This window comes from Schistocerca gregaria, chromosome X, assembly GCF_023897955.1.
Source record: "Schistocerca gregaria isolate iqSchGreg1 chromosome X, iqSchGreg1.2, whole genome shotgun sequence".
Lineage (NCBI taxonomy): Eukaryota > Metazoa > Arthropoda > Insecta > Orthoptera > Acrididae > Schistocerca > Schistocerca gregaria.
In genome coordinates, this window is record NC_064931.1 from 386,733,776 (window position 1) to 386,750,307 (window position 16,532).

A 16,532-nucleotide genomic window follows, 5' to 3' on the forward strand; every position below is an offset into this window, starting at 1 on the left:
TAGTTTCTTTTTTTAGTGCATTCTGGCGTTAAGTATTTACAATAATGATGTCAAGCTCTCCTGCGAACGAAGAACGAAGGCCAAGATGGCAGCAGAAGCCGCTGCGCCCTGTCTTAGGATAAGGTGCTGAGTAGAGGAAGTCATTGTGCACCTCTCACGCAAGCGGACAATGGTACTCGCCATCAGCGAGATTTAATCACCGTCTCATTTATCCGCAAAATCGCGTCCATCAACGCTTCGTTTCTATCTATGCAGAACATGCGTGCGATTTAAGAGCACCGATCGCGCTTAAAGCAAATGTAGAGGGTAATAAACGGTACACGAAATTGTGGTTTTTGTGGCTCATTATAAATTTCGATGAGCGCATAACAGCCAAAAGAACTGAAGAAAATTTCCCCTTTATGCATAACGTAATTCATTTATTTCTAATTTCATTGAAGTGTAACGTCTTTCTTCAGAATCTTTCAACTGTATCGATAATGATCAGATTAATAGATGCTACAACAATTACATTTTTCATGCATAGCATGACACGTTTCAGGAATTTAATCCCAGTTTCCTATGCCGTCACCGCCCGAGGTGGCCGAACGGTTCTAGGCGCTTCAGTCCGGAACCGCGCGACTGCTACGGTCGCAGGTTCGAATCCTGCCTCGGGCATGGATGTGTGTGATGTCCTTAGGTTGGTTAGGTTTAAGAAGTTCTAAGTTCTAGGGGACTGATGACCTCCGATGTTAAGTCCCATAATGCTCAGAGCTATTTGAACCTGTGCCGTCGGAATTTACATAAATACTGTGTGTTGTTCTGCTTCTCTTACTTGAAGGCGCCTCCTTCATTGCCCAGACATTTAAGCTGCCCAGACATTCACGCACACGCAAACCGTTAACTTACATTATTTGCCTTATGTAAAATCGCTACAGGGTACAAAACTGAAATTATAATTTGTTTTTGTTACCCCATTACGTGTTTCAGCATTTTATGTATTATCGTAAGTATTTTTAATTACTTTGTCTCAGATAACTTTCATTTTCTTGTGCTTTTGTTCCGCATCGACAAAGGGTCGGCATGATTATTTACGGATTCGGCACGGTTAATTTTCAGCGGTGACCGGGCGTCCTTCTTGTCGCCACTCTGTCCCCCCTCCCTCCCCCCACCTCCGCCGCGACGGAATATGTGTACCCCCAGCTATCTGCGTATCATGTGAAAGCAAGCGAAAATTTTCGAACTGTTTATGAATCGTGTAACTGAGGCGGGAATTGGGTACCAGCCCAATAATCACCTAGTCGGATGTGGGAAGCCGTCTAAAAATCACATGCTAGTTGACCTGCGTACCGACTCTCGGTGTTAATCTGTCGCGCCGCTTCGATCCGAGGCCGGCTCACTTCCCCGACCCACAAGCGACACTTTAACACGCTCTACTTTTCTGTCTCCGATAACTCTATTAGTATTTTATGAAGTCGTGTAAAATTCAAAATACTTTAAACAACTGAAAAAGACAATTGGTTTCAGGTGCTATGGTTGTAAGATGTGTATATTTCTATTGTCTATCGCAAATCACAATTTATGAAAGATGTTCATATTTTATTAATATGATTAAGTAGGAATAATTAATATTTGTCATGTTGGAAATAACTGTGGTAGCAGGGATTGTCTGCACCAGAAAGCATTGTTGGCGGGAGAGACCGCACTTTAGCGTTCGTAGGAAGTCAGTAGTAAGCGAGATGTGAAGCGAGTTGGTAGCAGGTCTGAAGAGAGAGGTTGAGAGGAGTAGTGTGCCTGCCAGCCACCAGCTATGATTTATAAGAGATTATAAACGGATGTACAGAGACATCAACTAACTATTATCATAAGAGGAACTAATATTACTGAATTATTTTCTTTGCGAAACTCAGCACTGCTGAAGGTATGTTTGTGCAATGCTAGTTGTAAGATTATTGTAAAAAGTAAGTCCCATTTGAACGTTTGTAAAATCATTTCATTACCAACAGTCAATATTTGAAGCGTTTTCAGAATATAATTAGTTTTTGCCAGCAATGTTGCATTACTGATTATAATCCATTCCAAAAACCATCAACATAAAACTTTGCAAAAATTTTATTGTTGTCAAGAAAAAGTGTAACTATGAATTACGTAACTTCAGTGAAATTAACTGAAGAAAAACATCAGCTTTGCTAATAAAGAATAACGTCAGCTTTGGTAATAAATACAGCCACTTATTATGACAGCCCACCAGCAGTTAATAGGGTATAGTAAACCAGGGTAAGTATATTCATGTCGCAGTTCGATGTAGCAGTCAGATGGCGATCCAGTAACAGTAAAATAAAGGTAAGGAAAAGTTTTGGGTTATTGTAGATAACGACTCAGGGCCACGACGACGACACATTCTATGTTTCGTCGAAATAATCAGAAAATCACTTAATAAGTAGCAATTAAATTTGTATGCGAAGATTGAAAAAGAGAATAAATTTCAAAGGGAAGACTTCATTTGTTATTATCAAGCAAGAGATAGAAATCCTAAGGGAAGGGTACATATGTAATTGTAAAAGGGAAGGTTATCATTAAAAAAAGAAGTATAGAGGAGACAGGAAGGTTTCATGGTGTTTTTGGCGTTGTTCTACACATACTATAAAAACTTATTTTTTTCACTATTGCTGTTTTCACTGTGGCTCACGCATGCTGATACTTGCTTTATTTTCGTTCATTACGAAGCCATAAAGCTGACCGCAGAAACTTAGTGATTTCGTTGTGAAATAATGTCAGAACATTAGCATGTATGTGTCAGAGTTAAAAGAACTGTAGCAAACAAAATGAATTTCTATAGCACGTCTAGTAAAAGATTATTTATAAAGAAGACGACGACTCCAGAAGCCAAACACTTATTTTGTTGCAGGTAACAAGCTGTTTAAAGTATGGTACATATGACATTACCAGTACAAAATAACAGATAGTGTTAACTGAGGTCGAATGATGCTAAAAAATACTGAATTTTGCACATGACGTACCGAAACATGAGTGGGAAGAAGAAAAATAAATAAATAATGAACTGTATAAGGCGTAAATGTCCTCGATTTTTCCGTGCAAACGCAGAAATAAAGAAAGGCTACAATACACGAAAGATGAACCAATCAACACTGGGCGTGGCGGACATGCTGGGATGCACCAACGAATTTCGTTTTTCTCCACTTGACATGATGAATAGCGACCGCTGTACTTTACTTTTTTTGCGTTATTAACTCTGGAAGGCTGACAGTGGTGTTTCTAATTCTGTGCTGGAACATGTGTCCTGGGGGAGGCGCACTTGTGGAGGGCTCTTGGAATCTTGTGAGGGGAGAGTGTACAGTGCAAGGGCGAGAGAGTCAACTGGCGCACTTCCATGCTCGCCTTAACGCTGCGTGCGTCGAGTAGCTTACGCTACGCGTGCTTGCACACGCGACAATGGAGAAAAAACGTCTGGTTTTTGCTGTAGCAGAGTAACGTATCTCACAAGCTGAGAAATGAAGAAGTCTTGATAATGGCACTATTATGCAAGACAGTTTCTAAATGCTGAAACCATTTTAAAAGCCACTGTAGGCTCTCAGTTTTATTACGCAAAGTGCCTTTATTGCACCATGTACATATTTGACATTAATGCGTAGAAATGTGAAATATACAAGATGAATCACCTAGAAGTGCACCACAAATATTGCGGAATGGAAAAAGCTATTGACGTGCGGTTTTCACAGAATGGATTGATAGGGGCTCGTATTGGTAGCCAATGAACAGATAATAGTAATACTTAGAAAGTGTATTTTTTGTGCAAACATACACTTTTTTAAATAAGATAATGCCTATTGACACTAACAGGCTAAAAGTGGGGTAAATTAGAATGTCAGTGGTGTTTAGTGCAGGATACTAGTACGAGTCATTTAGGAGATATCGTATTTTGATAAGTTCCCACCATCTTGTACAATACCTGTGGTCATACATACTAAAGAACAACGAGTACATACACTAGTTACGGGGATTCTGACCAGTAACGGCCGGCCGGGGTGGCCGAGCGGTTCTAGGCGCTACAGTCTGGAACCGCGCGACCGCTACGGTCGCAGGTTCGAATCCTGCCTCGGGCATGGATGTGTGTGACGTCCTTAGGTTAGTTAGGTTTAAGTAGTTCTAAGTTCTAGGGGACTGATGACCTCAGAAGTTAAGCCCCATAGTGCTCAGAGCCATTTGAACCATTTGACCAGTAACGAGGCAACTGACCATCACAGGTTGTGTTCAAAATGACCATCGGCAGGGGCAATACACGCTTCCAGGCTGGTATGTAAAGACTGTTGCATGCGTGCTAGCATTTCAGCGGAAATGTCCGAGCAGGCTACAGTAATACGTCGTTGCGTATCATCGTGTGTAGTTGATAGGTCCTTGAATACAGCGTCTTTCAGCTTTCCCCTTAGAAAAAAGTCTACAGGCGTCAGACCCGGCGAACGGGCTGGTAAGGTACACGTCCTCTGCGTCCAGTGCAACGATTGGAAACGACCCTTGAAGACATGTTCAGTACTTCATGCACTAAGGGCTGGGCGGGAGTCATGTTGGTACCACAGGCTCCTCCTAGTCTGGAGATGGAAGTCTTCTAACATCCATGGAAGACGAGCTGCTACGAAAAACGGTCATAGGAGCTGATGGTTCACTATCCCACACCACACGTTTACACTCCATGGACGTTGACGTTCCTCCTGGCGAAGTCAACAAGGATTTTCAACAGACCAACAGTCCATGTTTCGGCGTTTAACCAGTCCATGATGGGAAAATGTGGCTTCATTGCTAAACAAGATACATGATACATCCAGAGTATCCTGTCTCGATGCCCGCGTACAGAACTTAGCACGATGCTCATAATCGTTCCAATGCAACTCTAGATGGAGAGAGATGTGATAGTGGTGGAACCTCAGTCAATGGAGAATGCGTAGTACACTTGTCTGGCTCACGCTTCTTTCTCGTGCAGTAGCGCGGGAGCTAAATGCAACAGAAGCAAGAACGTTAATTTCCCCCTCTATACTCGTCATTTGTTTCCTTCTGTCACTTTGTTTGGTTGTTACGCTATCACTTTCACGTAACTTGTTGAAGAGGTTGATAAATAATTGCCGAGATGACTGACGTTTATTAGGATAACTTGCCGTATACACCGTAGAAGAACGAACTGCGTTCTTCCTACACTCTCCATACTCGATGAGCACATCGTCTTTTTCTGCATTGGTAAATCCCATGGTCCACTTACGACCTGTTGCCTGGACTGTCAAACACTGACTAGCAAGTCGCAGTGCTCTTAAGGAACACGTAAACACACTGTGCAAAAACATAACAACATCGTACGTAGCAACTACGCACGTCAAATGACACAAACAAGTGTCGATGTGATAAGTTTTCAGAATACGATATCTCGTAAACGACTCGCACTAGAATCCTGCAACAAATACCACTGACATTCTAGTGTAGCCTCATTTTAGTTTGTTGATGTCACCAGGCATTGTTCCGTTTAAAAAAGTGTATGTTTGCACAAAAATACACGTTCTAAGTATTATTACAGTCTGTTTATTGCCTAAAAATATAAGCCTCTGACTATGAATCCATACTGTGAAAACCGCACATCAATAGCACTTTCCATTTCCACAATATTTGCGGTGCAAGTTTTAGGCGATTCGCCCTGTATACATGATGAAATAACGGCACGTTGCATAATAAAACTGACAGCCTACTGTGGTTTTTAAAAATAGCTACTTTTCTGAATATTCAACCACACTCAAATACTCCTCCTTATTACTGTCTTCACTAGCGTCGTAATTAATCACGTTTTATACGTGTTCCCTTCCTTAGGAAATTTGTCCACGCTTCTGGACCGCAGCCTGATAGTCATTTCTCCCCATTAACCACTGAGTGGGTCACTCCAATGTGCGCAGTCTACCTGCGACTCCCCCGTCGTTTCAGAAGCTTCTAGCACGTCAGCGATGTTGCAGTCACAGAAAATGAACTGATAGATCTTTAGTAAGAGTATCAGATGGTACCGTTACAAGTTGAAAAGTGTAGCAGAAGAAAGACTAGCTTGGAGAGTGCCATAAAACAGTAACAGTGGAGCTTTCTTCAGTGCTACCAGGGCAGTGTGTGGTCCATGAACTCAAGGCCTCAATCTTCTGTCCCGTAAGAACTGTATATGGTTTCGTGAGGTTTCTGTGATGTGACTCTGACAACTACAAACGGAAGTACCAAATGCCTTATTAGTGCGACAGTTAGAAGATGACAGAGGAAGACGCTGAAAGTTTAAGTATACCGACAAGCATTAATCCAACACTAAGAAGAGTTTTCGGCTCCAGAATTGGTATGTGTATCCACCAGAGAACACGCAACTAATAACTTTCAGAGGCCCAAACAGACACCTCACTCGTTAGCGAGAAACACTCTATGGCGATGCTGTAAAGATTTAAGCAGCTAAGAATGAGATAATAATAAAGGGTTGGAACGCGTCGTGCTCAGTAAAATAAACTATAACTGAGTGATAACAGAAATATATGTCCTCGATGAAAAATCGAACTACACGATGTGCCGGCAGGACGTCAGAAGGTGAAGGACACAAAAGGACGGAATTGCAGATTCCGGCAGGCGTTATCCGCCATCGGCGGGAGGTGACGGCGACAGCGGCTGCCTTTGTGAGACCGTCCCTCGTTGACAGCCCGCAGATAACGCCACATATGCCCTCACCTCTGATCGCAGCCACGATTCTTGTCATTCAAGTCCGATGCTGACATTAACAGCACAGCCTGCAGTAGGAGATAAACAACTTGAAACCGTGTAGTAGATGGCCCTTATCAAGTATTCCAACTCGCTAAACTTTAACTTCTTTCTTCGTTCATACATGATGCCCTTCCAAACGTGGATGCAGGCCAACAGGCAGATATAAATTTCTTAATGGAAGTAATTCTCCTGCGTAGGCTGTTCTTGTATTTCGAACTAAACACTTTTTTTATATAATGTCCATCATCCGCAGTAGGTAGCTGTTAAATACGAATGAACTTAAAAAAAGTAATAGATTTCGTTCCCCGCTAACACCACTGAGCGATAAGAGTGGCACATTATCAGAAGAGAGTATGTGTTCTGTTATTCCTGCAGGCACAGTTCTGGTGCGGTACGGATAACAGGTGCACCATTAAGTGTAAATATAGTGGCGCGGCAACAGGAAACGTAGGTAACAGGAAAAGTACTCCAAAGTTGAACTACATGGGACAGTACGATTCTCCTGGGCAAAAGGTCTAAACTGCACACAGATCCACAGGGAAATTCTGGCGGTGTATGGAGCAAATGCAGTGCCGCGTCCACCCGTAGTCAAATGGGGCCAACGATTTGACCGAGGCCGCACAGACGTGGTTGATGTTGATCGGGAAGCAAGGCCATCGACATCGGCCAAAGACGACAAAACCTAAGTTGCTGAGGAACTGATTTGCAGCAGTCGCAGATTTTCCGACGGTGAGAAAGCTCGCACAACGGTTCTCGTATGAGTCCGTCACCAAAGAGCGTATTTCTATGGTTGGGGACTTTAACAGTTACCAGAACGTTTCGACCCTCGTTTACAACGACAGACTTAATGACTACGTTGAAAAATAATGCCATGTATCTGTGTCACTTTAAAGTGTACTGCAGCATTCAATAAAAGTTATTTTGCCTCCCATAATAATGTTTAACTTACTTTTCCAAGTCCCGTCGTATATATCATTATTTGTTTTTTTCAGTCTTGAGTGTACTGCAGTTTAAGAGCGTTCTACATAAGATGTGTTTTGCTTTTATTTACAAAGCATCATCAGTGGTTGTTGGTATTTAATGCTCTTTTTTACATGCTCTGAAGTGGAAAGGCTTGTCGCTCGTTTTAGCAAGTACAGATGATAAGACTTCGGCCTTTAAGCTATCGCGATTTTTCGGCTCTTAGGAACCCACTGCTGCATTTGATTTTTTTGCAGATCTCTTTCGTAAATATCCACAAAAGTTGCCTTCATTGAAATTTTACTGTAGTACCATCAGTTTTGCATCCAGAAAAATCACAAAGGATGAAAGTGCAACCAAGCTTTCTCGACTTCAGCCTCTCCTAACAAAGAGGAAAAACGTTTCTGCTTCAGAACACGTAAAAAAGAATATTAAAAACCAAAGACAACTAATGATGTTTCTTAAACAAAACCAAAACGTGTCTGATACATAACAGTCTTAACCTGCAATATGCTTAATATGGAGAAAACAAATAACAACTGAGTTTATTTCATTATCAAGCAGTTAGCTAATTCGTCCACTGGGCATTATCAACTTTCATCATGATAAACATGGTTATGCCAGCAGCATACCGGTGTGGGAGAAAAACAAGCAACATGTGATAGCATCCCTCATAAGATTGTCGCACAGCTATAACAGGTACAGGCGCAACTATTACGGGTATTAAGCCTCTATGCAAAATGAAAAAAGGTGCAGCCCTTATACAGGCTTTGTCATAAAAGTACGAAGGATACTTGAAACTGAGACCAATACAAAAACGTCAATATATGATCGCATATTATAACTGTGGCAAGAATGGAACACATTAGGCATAGGCGCCGGCCGAGGTGACCAAGCGGTTCTAGGCACTACAGTCTGGAACCGCGCGATCGCTACGGTCACTGGTTCGAATCCTGCCTCGGGCATGGGTGTGTGTGATGTCCTTAGGTTAGTTAGGTTTAAGTAGTCCAAAGTTCTAGGGGACTGATGACCTCAGAAGTTAAGTCCCATAGTGCTCAGAGCCATTTTTTTAGGCATAGGCAGGTGAACATATGAATGTCTCCCTAACCTTGAGGGCAGACTATAAATAAGATTTTTCATCCACCGAAGGGACTGGTACATTACCTGACCGGTGATGGCCCGTATACTACGTAACTATACAAAATCAGAAGACAGATGAATTATAACTGCGCCTGCAGCAGTGTGAGCATACCAGAACATACATCGTGGGACTGCGCGCTCTATGTAGATACGGCGTGTGAGGGCTGTCGGGCTTTTTGAAGGCTGTTGGCACTTAGAAGGCAGTCAACCTGGCGCATCTTGGAAGATGCTTCAGTCGCAGTAGCCAGGAAGTCCAAGGAACTCTTCACGAGGCAGTCAACCACACAATAGCATGCTGCCATCCCTACTAGACAACATATTCTGCAGATGGACAGAAGAATGATACAGTTTCTCAAGAATTTACAATTTGTTGGTACAAGTGGTGATGGAATTGTGGATTCGAAGACGTAACAGTGAATAGTGGAATTGCTGGTTGTAGGGGAATGCTGCTGACGTGCTGTCCGATGCCCAAGGAATCCAGTAGACAATGGCTGTTGCTCAGAGTAATATGGGGGCAGATCCAGTAGCAGTTTAGATACACACTAATAATGAACATAAGCAAAAGAGAATCTGTAGAACCAGTGGTAGTATTAGTAGTTGGGAAATTGCTTAAGGGGTTTATAGTAGTCTTGTAGTCATAAACAGTAGTTGTAGTACCAGAATTTTTCTCGTAATTTTTATAAGTACCATTCCAGTACTTGTAATACTGTCGGCACAAACTAACCTGACACTCGGCGCGGTGGCTGATGGGAGAGACTGTAAAGGCATTATCAATGTTCGGTCGCTCCCGTGAATCACCGCTCCTAGGATCAACTCAGCTCGTGCGAACTGTGTATATATATATATTAGGGGTACAAGGGTAGATATTTTTATTGATGAGTGAGGACAGTGCACTGTACAACATTACATCAGTATGTACTTCATTTTCAGACTAATAATATTACAGCCATTAAGAGCAGTATTTTTTTTTAGGTTGGTTGCAGCCTCCAAGTACTGGTGGCAAGATTAAACGATTAATGCTTATTTTCCTCTGCAAAACAGGTCAGGTGTTGAAGTGTGGACGTGTGGACGCAAAATGTTTAGTCTATAGTGACTGGTGTAATATACTTAATGGTGCAGTAACGATCCTGTATAAAATACCAGGTATTCAGTTACACTAATGAGGCAAAACATTATGACCACTTGCTTAATAGCTTGTCTGTTCATCTTTGGAACGAAATACATCACTGATTTGGCGTATCAGGGATCCGACAGATTGTTGGTAGGTTTGTGAAGGTATGTGGCACTGGACGTCTACACAGAGGTCATGTAATTTGCGTAAATAACGGGCCGCTGATTTGAGTACGGGGTGATGGCGCCCGAAAGCGACACAGATGGGTTCCTAGAATTTACATCAGGCGAATTTGGTCGCCGAGAGTTCATATTATCTTCCTCAAACCGCTGTAGCACTGTTTTGGCGCCGAGACACGGGCAGTTACACTGCTGAACGGTGACATGGCCGTCGGCGAAGACATCAAACATGAAGGGATGCAGGTGGTTCGCATCTGCCAGCGTGTATTCGATTACTACCACAGGATCCATGCAAGGGTAGGATAATGTCTCCGATAGCTTAACATTGCTCCCACTACCCTGGGTCCGTGGCACGCTGCACATTTCCAGCCGCTGTTCATGTCGATGATGGCGTTTGTGGAGACGACCACTGACCTAATGTATCAGAAATGTGACTTACCCGAAGAGCCGACACGTTTACATTGATAGTCGAATCCCTATGGTCCGGTTCCCACTGCAACCGTAGTTGACAATGTCGTTGGGTCAACATGTGAACACGTAGAGGTGGTCTGCTTCGGAGCTCCATGTTCAACAGTGTACGATGAACGGTGTGCTCCGAAACACTTATGCTTACGCCAGCTTTGTGCTCTTTCGGTAGAGATGCCACAGATCACTATCTACTTTCCCTCAAGAGCAGACAGGTCTCCGAACCCCACGTTCTGTGAAGAGTCGTGGACCTCCTACTATTTAGCGTCAAGTGGTAGTTTCACTGCCCTCCCACCTCTTTCCGTAGATGCTCACGAGACCAGCACGTGAACATTCGACCAGCTTGGCCATTTTAGAGATACTCGTTTACAGGCTTTCCGTAATAATAATATGCCCTTTGTCGAAGTTGCTTATCTCAATGTATTTTGCCATTTTCTGGCCATACATCCAGCGTCGCGGTGTGCAGTGGTCACAATGTTTTGGCTAATCAGTATATGTGACATGTTTGCGAGAATACTGTTAGTCGCATAGAAAAACAAACTAACACATTGAAGTGGAAAGTGGGCACATGTTAAGGTACCAGTGATCACAATATTTTTATTTATAGCCCTACCACCCGAAACTTGAGTTGTATGTTTCATGTTATTCTTCCAGATAATAGGCTGTAATTCTGAAGAATAATTATACATGAAATCGAGCGAGCACACAAGGTTCACTGTAGGAAAGGCAGATGGCCGACTACGGTTTATAGGAGGAGTTCTAGCCTCCGGCGTGTGGAGTTGTAGCAAGAGGCGCCGCTGTGTTACCTGCAGGAGGTGCGAACCCAGCTCCTTGATGCAGGACTCACGCGGATTCGCCGGCGGCGGCGCCGCTCCCCACGCGTCGCCGAGACCTGCAAAAACAACAGCACGTACATTCCTCTGCTTCCTACACATCACTTCAAATATTATCAGTCGCAGAGTGCTGCGTATTGCGAAAAACAGGCTGATTCAACTAAGCTGTAGACCTCATTTTTTTCGGAGCCGCTTACACATTGTAATTCTGTTTTCATCTACATAAATCGTGTAAAAGTCCTCACTAGGCAACCTGTAGTCTCTTTTCATAGATATATTAATTAAACAGATGTCAGTGTCATCTTCACTTACACAAATTGAATTATACACTGCCTGACAGAAAAGCGTAGCACCCAGGAGACATAGTCGGATTTCATTGTAGCTTCGTACACGTACACAGCTTCGGTGGGTAAGTAAATGGTAATTCTCTGTGAGGGGTAGGCCGGCCAGGGCGGCCGAGCGGTTCTAGGCTCTACAGTCTGGAACCACGCGACCGCTACGATCGCAGGTTCGAATCCTGCCTCGGGCATGGATGTGTGTGATGTCCTTAGGTTAGTTAGGTTTAAGTAGTTGTAAGTTCTAGGGGACTGATGACCTCAGAAGTTAAGTACCATAGTGCTCAGAGCCATTTGTGACGGGTAGCACGGCCAACAGAGTGCGTTTACTTTGTTTGTATTTGCCAGACCTGGTAGGGTATAGTCGTATTAGTGGTGCGATCTGCGTCAGACATTGCCTGATCACTGTGAAGGATATGGAGATTCCGCGTACTCGTGTGAGATAGCGTTACCAGAGATCGAAAGGGGCTTCACTGTGAGTCTCCAATTTGTCGGTTGGTCGAATAATCTTTATGGGACAACGGTACGTCACGAAAGTCCTGCCGCTCATGTGTTACCGCCCATGTGAGAGTGTCGTGGTGCCATTTTTCAATAGGACAACGCTCGTCCACACATTACGTTTGTCTGTATGTTTGCATGATACTGAGGTACACCCGATGGAACAAGTGTGGCACTAACACAGAAGTAACTCCGTCTCAGTGCCAGTATGCAGGATTTAAAACACCAGTTACAACAGTTGTGGGGCATCTTGCCTCAGGAGAGGATACAACCGCGGAATGGCAACCATCCAGATCAAATCAGTTCACGCATCCAAGCCAGGCCATAGGGGGTCCAACCTCATACTGATAAGTGAATCCAAACTGCCTAGTTCTTCGTAAATTTGGCTTGATTTTGCAATCACTAAATAACATTGCATCCCCTCTTAATCCGTAAAGTTTCATTAGTGTCCTCCTCCTCTTCTGGGTGCTTCACTTTCTTTTGTCAGGCGCTTTTCTGCTGCTAGTATCGTAGTTCTAAAAGAGACCGTCTGAACGCCGTTGCACTCTTAAAAACACGATTACAGTACTTATGACTAGGGTTTTATCTGTTTTGAATATGGAACCGAGTGCTACCTTTTGCGGAATTTCGTGATTTCATACCAAAACAAGGAAATATACCACGTCAGATACGGAGGAAACAGTGTTTCACACCATCGTGATACCAGTAAAAAAGGGACAAAGAGATAATGTAGCCATCATTCTATCTTTGGCGTTCACGAGTGTCCAGTACCGGCTAGTTTGAAAAAATAAATGTCTTTCACAAACCAAGAGCAACTACATTGTCGGAAAATAATCCAAGATCCTCCAGGACAAGGTTGTTTGTATTGACAAATGATGTGACAGGAAGTTCATTATTTTGTTCATTTTGGTTAGGGAAGAACGCAGCTGTTTTCGAAATTTCACTGTAGGAAATACATTTTTTTTAAATGATTTTATTGTACCATTACTTGCAAAGAAGTCAACGGTACCATTTAACGATGGGCTCAGGTCCGAAGCTAGCAATGCTGCAATAAAATAATTTCCAAAAAATTGTGGCTGGTTGCAATATTTCCCACAGTGTACTTTACAGGGATTTCATTCTCATAGGAGCATATGATAAAAAATTCACACCAAATGAAACGCACATGTCATAGTAAAAAGTGACCAAACGGTCGCAACAATACATAACGTACCCCCCTCTGGTGGCAATGTTGATATGTATTTTCGCATGCAAAATATCGCAATGGAGCCGAATGGCATTCTGCGATAGATTGTCCCAAGCACCTTGCACCTTTTATTTCAATTCCGTAATGTTTATTGCAGGCTCTGGAGAACGAGTAAGTTCCCACTTCACCATGTCTCACACCTGTTCTATTAGTGCGACAGCTGTTGATCTTGCTGGCTAGTGGAGTTGTTGTACATAATGAAGAGGACAATGCGTCGCAGTAGCCGTACATAGACGTGAACTGTCTAGTTGAAAAAGTACATCATCTTCCTGTCGAAGTTACTGGAATGGAATATGAAGCTCACTTTTGTGAGGCTTTCTCGTCTGAAGCATTCACCGTCAATGGCATTAGTTGTTTGTAACTGACCACAAGTGTGACGCGTTTGCCCTCCCACGCGGCTACCATTACAGGATCGAAAGAAAAAGTAACACGCTACGTAGGAAGAGGAATTAGGCGGTGCGTGGTCCGAATGCTGCGCGGGGAATTATGTAGCATCGCTCTTTTAGCGCTGGCGCCACACGTGGGTAAATACCATCTGCAAATTCCAGCTGTCCTCCCCCCCCCCCCCCACCCACACAAAAAAACGCACAGCATTTACAAGCAACGTTTATGGCACAAAACAATAAAAATGAACCTTTCCGTTGCAGGACAACAAAATCTGAAGCACTTGTAACCTCCGACACTACATTAATATACGGATGTGAAGTTCCCAACAGAACATATTAATAATTTTCCATGCGATATATATTCTGAAATTTATTTTACAAATAAACTTAGCATGTATTTTATAAAGGGCTTCGTACAGTGTTAAGTGTTCTCAAATTCATAGTTTAAGTCGAAATTCGTTTCAGCGTACCACGTTGTTTTGGTAGTCAGGAAACAGGAAGCACTTAACATGTCGGAGCAAAACATTAATATTGAAAGCAAAAATACCACCAGTTAAACATTGCCATTTTCCGCAAGTTCTCTTGTTAATGGAGACTATTTTGACACTTTAATCAAATGACATCAGCAAATATTTTGGTCTGCATTTCATTTTAAAGTCCAGCATCTCTGAACTAGGAAGACGCACCAAATACAATGGCACAAAAGGAATGTGAAAAAATCCTGATCAAGTCAGTTATCATAAATTCTGAAAAAAAAATACCTTCATGGGTTCTGCAAACATTAGCGGAATGAGGTGTTGCAGTAGTTAAGGTACCTGCTTCACGTTACGCAGTAGCGAAGTTTAAATTCTCGTTAACCATCCAGTTTCAAGTTTTTCTTCGCTTCCCTATATAGTTCGAGGCCACTGCTGGGATACTTCCTTTGAAATAGAGAAGGCGACTATCTTTCCCAGGCAGAGTTCCTTTTTTTTTCCCAACACTCATTTCTTACACCCTTTCCATTCTGTCTTCCGAAACGAGCTCAGTTAGTTTCTGCATTAATATTTCGTTATAACTTACTACACTTTCCCTTGCTTGATGATTTAAAATTTCTTCCGCCAACAAGTTGCATCATGTCGCATTGTTGTTAAACGAATCTGCGACTAATTAGTAAGTCAGATTGGCTAGTGCACCAAGCGTGATTTACTTTATTCTTTACTGTTGTACGCAAAGTTAAGGTAAATTTCAGGTAGTTAGTTCTTTTACACCTTGAATTTGCGATATATAAACAATCAAAACACACTAAAAATTTTCTACGTTGTTCACCGATATGTGGCGCATAAGGCTTTTCCTGCAAAGCTGTATTAAAATGACGCTGTGGAAGGTATTCGGTCACGGAAATAAATGAAAAATCTTCTTGAATGTAAAAAATTAAATTTTTTGGTATTATATTTTTAACTGAGATAGAAACTTCTTCTTGCATCGACACGAGTCATTAAAATGCATTAGCCAGAATAATCTTCTAGGGGAGAATGGCGGGGAGGGGGAGAGGAGAGTGGGGGGTGGGGGGGAAGGGTGGACGGTTAATGTACTAATGAAACTCTGGAACATTACGCGAAGTGTGACTCTCGAAATACTTATTTTAATGAGGGCAGGTGGTATCGACCAATTCATCCGGGAGAGTTTCCCGAAAATCTTAGCTGAATGCGGACAATGGATTGTTGCAAGTCCTCTGGGGTTTCAGAGTAGTAAACTGAAGGTTGTCGATCGAGTACCGCTTCGGGCGTAGCTGAGGTTTTATATCTTACTGAGTGTAGTCTTCAAAGCGACAGGAAAAATGATGGAGCTCACAATGTGTTTTCGGGTGACGAGTATAAGGTGATGAGTAAATAATAAGTAAGTGACTGGTGGCAAATACCCAGATAACATTCAAACAAAACAGATTTTTTCGAAGTGCAAACATGACACACCAAAACATGGAGAAATTTCCATATCAACAAATATCCGAAAATCTTTCGTTTTCGAGTTATTAATGAAAGTTTACGTTCAGCACATTTCTGTGAAAAACCCAACAACTGAAACTTTACAATCAATAACTAAATTTCATTTTGTTAGTTAACTGAGAGCTATTTTAAATAGAGGTCAATACGTGGCTGCACTCGTATTCAGTGACGGTCTATTGATACAGAGACATCTTAACGTTAGGGTAAATCTGAGGTTCGTCTCTACTTTGAACGTGTCATGCGTGTAGTCGTTGTGTGTTAGGTGATGCGTCTTCCTCTTATACATCACATTCCGTGAGTATGCAAGTATCGTTTTTATGCGAGGCTGCACGAGTGGTAAAGGACGCGTGGCTGCACGGTTGTACCGAAATTGATTTCCAGATAAAAGAAAGCTTCGTTAGACATCCTTAGTTGTTGATCATCGTTGGTTTACTGAGACTGGATCCACCGCGCTACAAAGAATGTATCGCCTTACACCAAGATTCGTTCGTATGTCTTACCACGAAAAACTGAATCCGTAGATCCATGTATTAGCAGTACATGGCACGTCGCCGTAGTCTTTGAGACATCACTTAGTTCCGCAATGAGGGTACATCGCACCAGCTCATGTAGCTGTATCAACGTGTGCAGGTTCTTTCGCC

At 42.6% G+C, this 16,532-nt stretch overlaps 1 protein-coding gene across 1 annotated transcript in view; it reads right to left on the reverse strand.

Moving 5' to 3' along the window:
* The window catches only part of LOC126299302 (single-minded homolog 1-like), a 496,270-nt gene that overhangs the window by 83,490 nt on the left and 396,248 nt on the right, over nucleotides 1–16,532 (reverse strand). Inside the window, exon 4 of the mRNA XM_049991100.1 lies at nucleotides 11,418–11,503. Coding sequence (XP_049847057.1) covers nucleotides 11,418–11,503 — 86 coding nt within the window. The remainder of the gene's footprint in view (nucleotides 1–11,417; nucleotides 11,504–16,532) is intronic.